The 12,668-nt window shown below is 38.6% G+C and overlaps 1 protein-coding gene across 1 annotated transcript in view; it reads right to left on the bottom strand.

Annotated features, from left to right (window-relative positions):
• The window catches only part of LOC124117269 (solute carrier family 23 member 2-like), a 45,767-nt gene that overhangs the window by 2,896 nt on the left and 30,203 nt on the right, over positions 1-12,668 (bottom strand). The window contains exons 2-10 of the mRNA XM_046479074.2: positions 11,367-11,524; positions 10,119-10,198; positions 8,915-8,982; positions 5,107-5,288; positions 4,170-4,290; positions 3,788-3,944; positions 1,886-2,139; positions 973-1,246; positions 340-435 (exon numbers count right to left, since the gene is read on the bottom strand). Of these exons, the coding sequence (XP_046335030.2) occupies positions 340-435; positions 973-1,246; positions 1,886-2,139; positions 3,788-3,944; positions 4,170-4,290; positions 5,107-5,288; positions 8,915-8,982; positions 10,119-10,198; positions 11,367-11,524 (1,390 nt within the window). The remainder of the gene's footprint in view (positions 1-339; positions 436-972; positions 1,247-1,885; positions 2,140-3,787; positions 3,945-4,169; positions 4,291-5,106; positions 5,289-8,914; positions 8,983-10,118; positions 10,199-11,366; positions 11,525-12,668) is intronic.

Raw genomic sequence — 12,668 nt, 5'->3', positions numbered from 1 at the left:
ATATCTATGGAAACAATGTCCTAATTATAGAAATATCGAACGTCAACGCCAGAGAATAATCAGTCTCCATTATCTGCTCAAAGGCAAAAATGGGCGCAAAAGGAAAAATAGTGAATTAGTGAATAGTGACTTACTTGATCACTGAACATCAGTTTGTGACAACCATGTCTTAATGAGTTGTCTCGCGTGGGGATCCGGGTTAGAATACGCCACCAGTATTTCACGTATTTTCAGGTATTTTCACGTATTTCAGAGATTCTTATTTTTGTCATCGTTGCCGGACGGGGTGTGCGACATGTATCAAGCGTCAAAGATATTCACTTATTTGATAGATTATACCTGGAGCTATATTGTCCAGGATGCAGCCCAAGAATATGGTCAAAAACATGGGTGTTGACAGCAGCACCACCAGCACTTGATCAAATTCCGCGTTGCCTAAAACACAAAGAAATATTTACAAACATGGATGTTGACAGCAGCACCACCGGCACTTGATCGAATCCCGAGTTGCCTAAAAACACAAAGAAAAATCTAGCACGACGGGCAGCAACAGAAATGGAACAGTTTACTGACTATGAACCTGAAATCTAGAGATTCATTCTGGGTGAACTCGTGTCTCGGTATGATGACGTGATTGTAGACCTACTGTTATATATCATGTTACTGTAACATAATGATACTGGTTAGAGCTAAGTATTCCATGACGGCTTGCTACTTAAAATGCCTGAACCAACCCCCATTGGATACATTAGCAAACCTTCAAACAACACGCTTACAACATGATGTGTTGATATCTGAGAACCATGATTATCCTGATTAAAGCTAAATATTCCATGACAGCTTGCAAATTGAACCATCGCCCATTTTATACATCACCAAACAATCAAACAACACGCTTACAACATGGCGTGATGATATCTGAGAACCATGCCTTACACAGCTACCTCTCGGGTGAAATTGAGATCGTAATACCTGTGTTGATAGAGTCTTCGTTGGCGGCCATCCAGTCTGGGAGGAGGATCCCCAGTGTGACAGATGTCCCCAGGATGAGCAGGTTCCTGGAGGAAGACAGATCGACTGTGTGCAACATGGACACGCCCACTGCCGTCACTGTGCTCAATGCCACCAAGTTGACCCCGCCCACCACAGGGTCAGGGATGATTGTGAACACCGCTCCAACCTTGCCTACAACTCCTCCTACCATCAGAATCAAGGCAGCTGACACAAACACCATACGACTCGCAACCTGTTGATTAGAAAACGGCGTACATTAAAAAGCAGCACTGTTGACAGTTGTACTTACTACAAGCCTTGAAATGGTTTCGATTCCCACAATAAGATCTTTTGAACTAATGTTCAAACGATTTTATCCAAACTTCAAATCGTGTAGTCTCTGTACTTGACTATAATACTGATGGGAGCAGATTTATACAAATGAGGAGTACAAATACACCTGGTCAGCAACATATCCTGGTCGTGAATGTACTCGGAAGAATGGAAAAACGGTGCCACCAATAATGATTCTCACTGTTGAGGTGCATGTCCAGAGTCTGTGTACAGTAAGCCGTGAGTGACAACACAATGGTATGGATCGGTGTTCACAATGTCCACCACTGGTTTGTATCGGTGTTCGTACAGTTAGCCACTGGTTTGGATGGGTCCTTCAATCATTAGCCACTGGTGTAGATCGGAGCTCAGACAGTCATCCATGTGGATGTGACAGCCCTTGGTGCACTAAACCAGGAATAACGGTAGCTGGAATCATTGGAAGAAACTACCAAATTTGATTTTAGCCTCTGAAGGGATCAATACAAAACTAATGTTGAATTTGCCCCCTACAGTGAAACACGTTGTGATGTGGCATGACATCTTATCTCTAGCCTACCTTTGTCGCAGTGACCACCCCGAGGCTCTGAATGTACACGACGCTCGAACACACCCCTCCCAACATGCCGCTGATTGCACTGGTCATTCCGTCCACTGTAATCCCTCTGTTCAAGGCGTGGGCAGGAGGGGGAGGTAACTCTACTACAGTGGCTGTTGCAGAGTAAAATCCTGGTGCCTGGATGATGGTAACCATGGTGATGACTAACATGGCAGCAAAACCAGAAGAGCTAATGGTCGGCGTTCCGAACTGAACTGGAAATAAATAATATCATTTGTTAGTACTGTTGTAGAAGGTTCGAATCCCAGATTCGCCCCGATTATGACCCTTGTTTTTTGCAATGAATACTACTTGCGTCGCTGTGGGCTTTGTCTTAAGATTACGCGCCTGTAAATGACAATACCTTTTTAAGTGGAGTTAAACCCATTTGTTTGCTTTAAAGCTGAAAGCCCCATATGCAGATGTAATTTCACAGTCATTTCATTTATTATGAATTCATTAAGCATTGTCCTCCTTGTGTAAAGCACAGTCGTAAATAGTGCAAATCGGTTGCTGATATTGTTGTAAAAAAGGCGTTAAAACCCTTTCCGACAATGTTTATGAATCACTATCAAATAGTGATGAAATCAGGTGTTCGCAAATAGGTTTGTTGTTTAACGCCGCACTCAGAAATATTCCAGCTATATGACGGGGTCTGATTGATATCATGAGCACCGATCCACACAATTGGGATACGATGACATGCACCAACCAAGTCAGCGAGCCTGACCACCCGATACCATTAGTCGCCTCTTACGATAGGCATTGTCGCCTTGCTACGGGAAGCATGGGTTGCTGAAGACCTATTCTACCCCGGATCTTCAAGTGTCTCGCAAATAGGCGGGCGTATCCTGCGCCACCGGTAGCACCCGTTACAAACATATGCAAAGGCAAGTGATATGTTCACCTGAAAAAGAACCGGAACATATGCTACAAGTCAAAATAAAAAAAATGAATCGGACATCATTTTTTGTCACTGATGCGTCAGACTGTGTAATGTCATGCATATGTCTACCATAAAGCTTTTTTAAATGTTTTAGTGAGGCCTTGAATCTTGTAACAACAACTTTATAATACCCAGGGTTAAAATTTGTCCGCAGCAACCCATACTGGTTGAAAGAGGCGACTGAATGGGTCGGGTGGTCATGGTTGGTTACTTGGTCGATTGCGTGTCATCCTTCCTCATAGGCGTGGTGTGCTGGTCGTTATAATCATCTACACGTAGTGGATATATATCATATCACCATAGAGCAAATCGTACTATGGTTAAATGCATCCAACTATTACAAAATATCAATGAAAACAAATCATATTAAATGTTCACAAAATGAATAAACGTAAAATTTCATTATCTAGAAGTGGATGCCTCCGGGGTTGGCAAGATGGCGTGTCGGGGATGGGTGGGTGGAAGATCATGTGATGCTTTGCTCTTAAATGTTACATTGTTATTCATGTACTATTTTGGTCGTTGACCTAATACCACCTAATACCACCAAGGAGCATCGTGGAGGACGCTTGTTACAAAATATCAATGAAAACAAATCATATTAAATGTTGGCCAAAGGTGTTCATCACAAAATGAATAAACGTAAAGAATTTTAAGTGTATGCCGCCCGGGTTGGCAAGGTGGTGTGTCGGGGATGGGCGGGTGGAAGATCACGTGATGCTTTGCTCTTAAATATTACATTGTCATTATTTATGTACAATTTTGCACATACATCTACACATATTTGTCATATAGCTGGAGTAATTAAACAAGATGAGCCAATCAATCTTGAAATAAGGACAGGATAATGTACATTTCATATTTCAATATTGTACAGCATAATGACGTCGAAGAGCCATGATTTTACTCGTGCTTACATGGCAGTGGGAAATACCACCAAGGAGCATCGTGGAGGACGCTTGTTCGGACGTCAGTTCTGGCCATATGACCATGGCTAGTGGAGTTGCTGGACAACACATCTGTGACAGTTAGCACATGACACAAACACCAAGTCACCCCGATAGCTAGAACCACCTGAAGACAGAGACAAGCATAAACTTCACGAATGGTTTGCTTTTACTTCAATCAATAAATAGACTCAATCTGTTGATATGGGATTTACCATTGTTTGATCAGTATTTAAAAACATTGAGGGGTTAACTGACGAATGCACTACATGATGCTTATAAAATTGGTTCGTATATCTCGTGAAATTCAAGCGAGTGAAAAGGCAATCTGTGTCATCAGTTATATACTCACTGCATTCAGCTGAAATATCGGATAGTGAGTCACGTGACACTTCTTCTCCCTGCTGCACCCAGGCAAGGGAAGTTTGACGTTCGCCAGAAAGATGGAAAACCCGAAAATGAGCAAGATCGATCTGCGAAGATACCGACCGTGAACATAAGTAATCGATGTAATCACAATCACCATGACCGTATCTTAATCCTCACTTGATAAGCTGGGCATGGGTGTCTGGATGGGTGTCTAGGTGGGATGGTGTTGTGTACATGCGAGCGTGCATGCGTGAGGTTGAACGCCGCTTTCGGATAATGAGTGTATTAAAATAAGTGTGGAAGCTAGTATTTTCAAACAAGAATCATTGTATTGCTTGTTTACGCTATATTGGAATTATGCAAATCACGTACTCATGGCATAATGAGAATGTATACTATATAAACAACGTCAACATGTTATTACTTGTTGATAATTTGTGACTAGTTGTGCTATTTTATATGCAACATACAACAAAAACAATTTCACTGTAAAGAAGCGAGAAGTAGAAGTAGAAGCTATCTTTCTATGTGTATCATGCATTTGCTATTTCACAAAGTAAAATAACTTTGTATTTGATTGTTTTTATATCACCTCTAGTACTCCCTGACTGCTTACAAGCTGTCTAGTGTTGTTTTTACAGTGGTATCATGCACCGACAGAGTGTCACCCCTAGTACTCCCTGACTACTTACAAGCTGGCTAGTGTTGTTAACACAGTGGTATCATGCACCGACAGAGTGTCACAACTAGTACTCCCTGACTACTTACAAGCTGGCTAGTGTTGTTAACACAGTGGTATCATGCACCGACAGAGTGTCACAACTAGTACTCCCTGACTACTTACAAGCTGGCTAGTGTTGTTCACACAGTGGTATCATGCACCGACAGAGTGTCACAACTAGTACTCCCTGACTACTTACAAGCTGGCTATGCCCCAGTGTTGTTCACACAGTGGTATCATGTACCGACAGAGCGTAATTCCGAGGACAAGTACGGTTGGAGCCACTGTCAGAGGACCGATGAACCGGAGGAGGAACCCCAGAGCTCCCGAGACTCCCAGAAGGAACTGAGCTCCAGACGCCAGCATCAGATTACCCTGGATCTGATACGTGGATAATAGTAATTAGACACATTGTTGTATTATATGCATTCTCATTTCTGTGTATTCTGTTCATGTTACATCAAGTTTTGTATCATTGAATTCACCAGTCGAGTGTAAAGATCAAAGAATCAAGGAGAATAAGTTTTTCCTCCTTGATTCTTTGAGCTTTAGTCTCGACTGGTGAATTCAATGATAAGGAGAATAAGCCGTTTTGATTATTTTTAGCCTCACATAAGACAACGATAATACCGGGTATAAATTCTGACCATTCTATTATATCTCTTACTGTTTCACTTTCAGATATACAAAGGGCAAAGGGCTTTTGGAAATTTAATAACTCACTTTTGAAAGATAAACATTTTGTTGCAATGGTTGAAAAAAAAATTAATGATACTCTAGATCAATATGAAGACAAGACAGCTATTGTGAGTGAGTTGGGGTTTAACGCCGCTTTTAACAGTATTACAGTTATATCGCGGCGTGTCAGCTTAATGTGGGAGGAAAGCCCGAAGTGATGCAGGTCTCAGACGTTTTTCATTTCGGTGAAACCCACGAGCAGGGGCATGGTGCTGACAAACCTAGAAACATAATCGGGGCGAATCGGGATTCGAACCCACATTCATAGGTTTCTGGCGCGTCCGAAGGGACGCCAGTCTGCACAGCGAATCGCGGCGCCTTAGACGACTGGGCCACCCGTGCCCCCACAAGACAGCTAAAAATGAGAGAGTATTTACAATGGATGACAAACTACTTTAGGAAATGATACTTTTAAATATTAGGGGAAGTTCAATATTACTCTTATCAAGACGTAAAAACAACAACATAGCTTTGGTATCCATATTAGAACAAGATTTAAATCGGTTTGAAAATAGGTTAGTCGAATAAAATACACAGAGAGAGATGGGAGAATTAATTGAACAATTTAATTCAGCTAAACTAGAATTGAAAAATTTGTATAGAATAAGAACTGAAGGCTCTTTTATGATATTAAATGGATAGAACAAGGTGAAAAACCCTCAAAATACTTTTTGAACAAATCCATATCATAACCTGAAAAGGGAGATGGGACAAAAATAAATTAACAAGATGAACTAATTCAAGAAGTTAGAGAGTATTATCAGAAATTGTATAAAACTGAAGATTGCACACAGATTGATTTAGAAAACCTATTTTCTGATACCCATATGCCAAGACTAGATGATGATACATCTTTTTCTTCTGAGGGAGAATTGACTTATGATGAGGTACTTGAAGCATTGAAAAAGCCCCGGCCCAGGTGGGTTTTCAGCAGTATATATAAAATTCTTTTGGGTGGATCTTCATAGATATTTAAAAAATGCATATAGAAATGGATCTCTATCAGTATCCCCCAAATCAAGGATTGATAACATGTATTCCAAAACAAATAAACCAAAATTATTTTTAAAGAATTGGCGCCCCATCTCCCTACTTAACACATCTTATAAGTTAGCTGCGTCAATTGCAAACAGATTCAAACATTTTTTGCCTTTAATTATTCATGAGGATCAAAAAGGTTTCATTGCTGGTAGATAGATAGGTGAGGTTACAAGAATGATTTATGGTGTTATGGAATGTACTGAATCTTACCAAATACCAGGTTTATTATCAATTGATTTTGAAAAAGCCTTTGATTCTGTGGAAAGAAAATTTATGCATAATGTACTAACTTTTTTAAATTTTGGACCAAGTATTCAACATTGGTTAAAAGACATTTTCGAAAATATTGAATCAAGTGTTTTGGTAAATGAATATACTAGTCCATCTTTTTAAGGTTTCAAGGGGTTCAAGTCGATATCACCATATATCTTTATTCTTTGTGCCGAAATCTTAGCAATAATGATAAGAAATAATAACAAAATAAAAGGTATACAGATGGGTAATATTAAATCTCTGCTTGCACAATTTGCGGATGATACTACATTAAGATTAGATTGATCTGAAAAAGCCTCTACACCACAATGAGTACGTTAAAGAATTTTGCCCGGTTTTCAGGATTATGAGTAAATGCTGAAAGAAACAAGTTGATATGGATAGGGTAAAAAAGATCAAGATATAAGATATGTGAGGACTGGCCACCAACTCAGTTTAAGTTATTAGATTTTTATGTTGATTTGGAAAATATGGTTAATTTAAACTTTACAAACAAGTTTGATAAGATAGAAAAGGAAATGAATATGTGGGAAAAGAGAACCCCGACTCCTATGGGTAGAAATGTTGTACTAAAATCATGGTTGTTACCCAAACTCAATCACCTGTTTTGCAGTATACCAAGCCCACCAAGAATGGTAATAGAAAAGTTTCAGTCAAAATGTTTTCACTTCATCTGGAGATCTAAACCTGACAAAGTTAAAAGGAAAATTATGTTACCACATTCTAAATATGGCAGCATCAGTGTCCCAGTGGTGGAAATGGTTATCGCTACACAAAAATTAAGCTAGATTAAGGGACTGGCTCATGATAATTTCACGTGGACAGCTCTCGTTTTTGAAAATGTAGCTAGTGCAAATGTAATTTACCTGGCTGATGCTACCTATATTAACAAAAAGATTCTTTCAAACATTAAAAATAACTTTTGGAAGAAAGTTTTGCTGTGGTGGTCAGTATACTTGAAATATTGTGATAATGTTAAACAATCTGGGGAGGATATGATGAGAAAATGTGTCTGGTATAATAATGAAATCAAAATTGATGGTGAATCTATCTATTTTCCACAATGGCATCAAACGGGTATAACATATATAAATGACTTCATTCATGACACAGGGATATTATATGATTTACTTATGATGACTGTTTTATCTATCAAGGAGTAAAACTAGCAATAGTCTGGTATTTACAGAATTACAATATGATAAATTGTGCTTAAGTTTGCCAAAGGCTTATACTGCCATATAATGTATCAAAAATAAACAATAAAAAGGGAAGCAAGGTATCTTATGAAGCCCTATTAAACCCCTAATTTATAAAACATAAGTGTTACAGTAAATGGGAAGGTTTCCTTGAAAAACAATATACAGATACAGAGTGGACAAACTTGAACCTTATGGCAAAAAAATGTACACAAAGTTCAGAATGGTTTCAATTTAAAGTTATGCATAATATTTTAAGTACTAAATGTTATTTATTTTAAAATTGGATATGATGAATCGTCAATTTGTTCATTATATAATGAACCATTTGAAACAATTACTCATGTATTATGTAATTGTCACTATGCTGCTGATATATGGATGAAACATTCAGATTGGCTTGGAAACTATACAGAAGGCAGAGTTAATTTTAGTAATGAACACATACTGTTTGGATTTAAAGAGAAGAATAACAATTCACACAATGGAGTAATTATGGTAACAAAATCTATGCTGTACACATTTAATAGACAAAAAAGTAAAACCAAAGTTTTTAATAATTCAAAAAGAAATACTTCGATATTATGAAAATACAAAATGTATTGCATATTCAAATTGTAATTATGCAAGTTTCCATGCTTTCTTGTCTTCTCTACATGTATTATTTAGAAACTCTGTATAACTATGATCTGATCTGTCCATGCTACAAACATGCCAATAATGTAAAAGACGAAAAAGAAGAAGTAGTACTTGTACCTCTCTCATTCGGATCTTCCAGGTGGTAGATGAGGTGACATTCGCAGATCCATCCTGAACCAGAGATTCTGTTGAGAGAGAGATTGCAATTATAAATGGATTTATTGATATGTACCTCTTTCCTGCATTTTGTGGATGGGGCGTCAGCCCGGATAGTTGAAGGTCTGTGAAACTAGCTGTTTCTTGTTGTTGCTCTGCTTGGTGCAAGGTATTAATGGGATAAGACAAGACCTGTGTGGCGCTGAGCCAGTACACTGGATGGGGTAACCTTGTTAAACTGTGGCATTTTATCCCAGTGGGCTGGCACTACAAAATCGGTATTAGTCCGAACTAGTACAACCAGACACACCCATGCATTAGCGTCGCTATATTAGTGCAGGGATCTTGAACGCGACATTAAATAAAACCGACAAAATTCTTTCCAAATTTATAACAAGTCTCTGTTAAAAGCAGTCGATTGTACGGTTCCAACTATACCATGAGCAGGTATTTATGAATCACTATAAAATAGTGACCATACCAGGACTTAGCGTATCCTGCCCTAACGATGACACAGGTCGTAAACACATGCAAAGTAAAGTTCACCTGAAAACACACGGGAACATTTGGTACAAGTCCAAATAGATCATTGTATGGACATCATTTAAAAAAGGTCCTCCATGTGTCTACCATAAAACGTGATGGTTTTACTGAGGCCCTGAATGTTGAAATCCTGATCTGACGCTCTTTGAAATCTTTGTAGAAAGACAATGCTCGATTGTTCATCAAAAGTTGTGAATTGCAGACACCAGAGGATGCTGCTGCTGGAATATTGCTCGACATAAAGTAAACTCTACTATTGGAAAGTAAACGTTACCCCTCTTGTCATACAGTCATGTGGAGATGTTTCTGTCACTGTTTTGTAATCCTTATACATAGATCTAAATGTGAAACAAACGATTCGGTTTCATTCGTCTCCTTCATTTCCAGTTCAGGTGGGTAAATCATGGATGGGAATTGGCTATTTGATGATTATTCAACTATGTCAGATCATTGATAGTCCTGACGTTCAAGTTACACTTCTTGGCCAAATTAACTTTGTTTTGACTTTGCCAATCCGGGCGGAAAGTCCTATACACATGCCTTAACCCCATTGCACCTTACCTCCTCAAGTTCCCGAGACATGAAGAGCTCTGATTATGGGATGCGGTCAGTTGCTACCTACCATCACTCCATCTTTGGGCACTGAAAATGGCACCAATTGCAATGAGATATGACGAGTTAGGACCTTGAATGACTGGTAATCTACAACACAATGATCATTTTATTGAACTATGAATCTGAACCACATCAGTGAGAATCTGTTTTACTATTACAAAAAATAGAAACGCCAGAACAACCAGATTTTACAAACATCACTGGGTTCTTCTTCCTAAATTAAATTCGTCGACATTATTGGTAATCCTAAAAGAATATATACGAGGAGTGTTCAATAAGTTTTGCAACTTCAATATAAGACCAAGTCGCAGAATATCGTTTGCACTTTTATTTTTCAATATAATCTTCATTCACCTCAATACACTTATTCCATTTGTCCTTCAAGCTTTTAATACCACTTTTATAGAAATCCGGAAATTGGCCCTCAAACCACGCCTCTTTGGCAGCCTTTATGTCCTCGTCATCCTGGAAGCGTCTTTCACGTAGGGCAGATTTCATTTGCCGGAACAGGAAATAGTCACTGGGGGCTCAGTCTGGGCTGTTGGGTGGATGATTTAACTGTACAGCCCAGACTTAGCCCCCAATGACTATTAAAGACTTATTTTCTTTTGTTAATAACAGTGATGATTTGCATGAAGACATTTAAAAAAAGAGCGTGAGGAGGCTAGTTTAGCGCTGATATGTCAGATTTTTCTATTTCAAGAGAAGAAATCACTTCAAGTATACAAAGTTTTCAAAAAGAAAAGTATCCTGGTATAGACAACGTAATACGCGAGTTTCTAAAGAATTCATCAGATATAATTGTCCCACATTTAGAAGTTTTGTTTAATGCTCCACGTAGGGCAGATTTCATTTGTCGGAACAGAAAATAGTCACTGGGGGCTCAGTCTGGGCTGTTGGGTGGGTGGTTTAACTGACTGAGCCCCCAGAACAAGAATCAAATTCTTACCATAGAGTCTAATTTTTTTTTCTTGATATGCTAATCATGACGGCATATACTTCTTGATAGTATTAAATTGTTTTGGATATAACTGACGGCCCAGCTTGACGTGATATTTACAAATGCTGTTCACATGATGTAACTTTGGTTTTACATTTATTCAAAGTAAGTTTGTAAATCTGAAATAATTTATTGTCAGCGTATTCGCTTTAAATGGTCTCAAGGGAAATTAAATACATTGAATCCTGAAAAGAATAAGAATTTTATTTTTCAAACTTTCTCACGTAGACGAAATGTGTAGTAATCTCTACATACCGACACCCCATGCAGACCTGTAATAAACTCGCAATGCCACTTGTGAAAAGGAACAGACTTATGATCTGTGATCTCTCTTCCGGTAAATCACCAGCTCCGATCTGATTGGCAAGGATGACAGAAGATGACAATACACCAGAAATGCTAAGAATAGCCTCCTGAAACAGATGTATGTAATTATTAGCATGTTATTATAAATGTCAAATCAAAGTTCTTTCTCGTTATTTGAATATGTTTATGGGAAGATTTCTTATTTTGTGTTCCACACCAGTTATTCCTAAACGGAGAAAGAAACGATGAGATGCGTCAAGCCCCAATCCTCGGAATTGCCATCACATTTTGGTTACTTCAGTGGTTTAGTATTATTCATAGACTCACTCAAAGTTTACTTACTGAGAAAACAATATGTGAAATGCTGGACTTCCTCATTGATAACATCTTTGTAAAATTTGGGGTTGGACATATAGGATAGAATTAGGCACCCCATGGGAACCAACTGTGGTCCCCTCCGTGCTGATGTTGTCTTTATGCATAGGAGCTTATGCATGAATTGGCGAATTCAAAACAAGGGGATTTAACCAATAAATTAAGCTTCAGATATATCGATGATCTGATATTATGGTCAAATAGCCAATTCCCTTCCATTGATTTACCCACGTGAACAAAAAATACGACCACTGAAAAACTCTATATTGTAAAAGGAGGACAATTACGTTCAAGACTCGGAAATACTATTCAACCTGGCTGTTTCGATTGCCAAAAAAATGAAAACGCATTCAAAGAGTATCCTAAATAGTTACAATTATTGACTCTGGGCATACATTCAGGCCTATCGTATGACAATGGCAGAAACTTTGCTGTAACAAGAATTCATATGTGAGATATGTCAAGTCAGGAAAAGGTATAGTTGAATTTGAAAGATGATGAATGGACTTGTGTACTTGTGGGCCTTTGTCTTGGTGATTTATGGGGGGCTGTAAATCTGGAGTTGCAAAGAGGATTCATGATCAGGCACTGGCCCCTCATGTAATTGTCATACATTGCGGAGGCAGTGAGTGTTCAACTTAGCAAACCTGTTGGCATTTTTATGTGTGAAGCCCATTTTTGATGTTCCCAACCGTGATATTGCGGGAATAATGCTAAAAGCTGCGTAAACCCATCTTCACTCACTCACTCACCCACTAAAAAGTGATGGTTAAACTAGCCAAGTGGATTTGTTGAAGAGAATTGTCGTGTTAAATGATCCAGGAGGGGAAAATTGTAACAGTGCAGCTCTTGTTACAATATCAACTTCTAAAGAGG

This window comes from Haliotis rufescens, unplaced genomic scaffold, assembly GCF_023055435.1.
Source record: "Haliotis rufescens isolate VD_foot unplaced genomic scaffold, xgHalRufe1.0.p SCAF_12, whole genome shotgun sequence".
NCBI classification, from domain to species: domain Eukaryota; kingdom Metazoa; phylum Mollusca; class Gastropoda; order Lepetellida; family Haliotidae; genus Haliotis; species Haliotis rufescens.
Note: the sequence above shows the minus strand (reverse complement) of the source record. Positions and strands in the feature narration are given on the sequence as shown.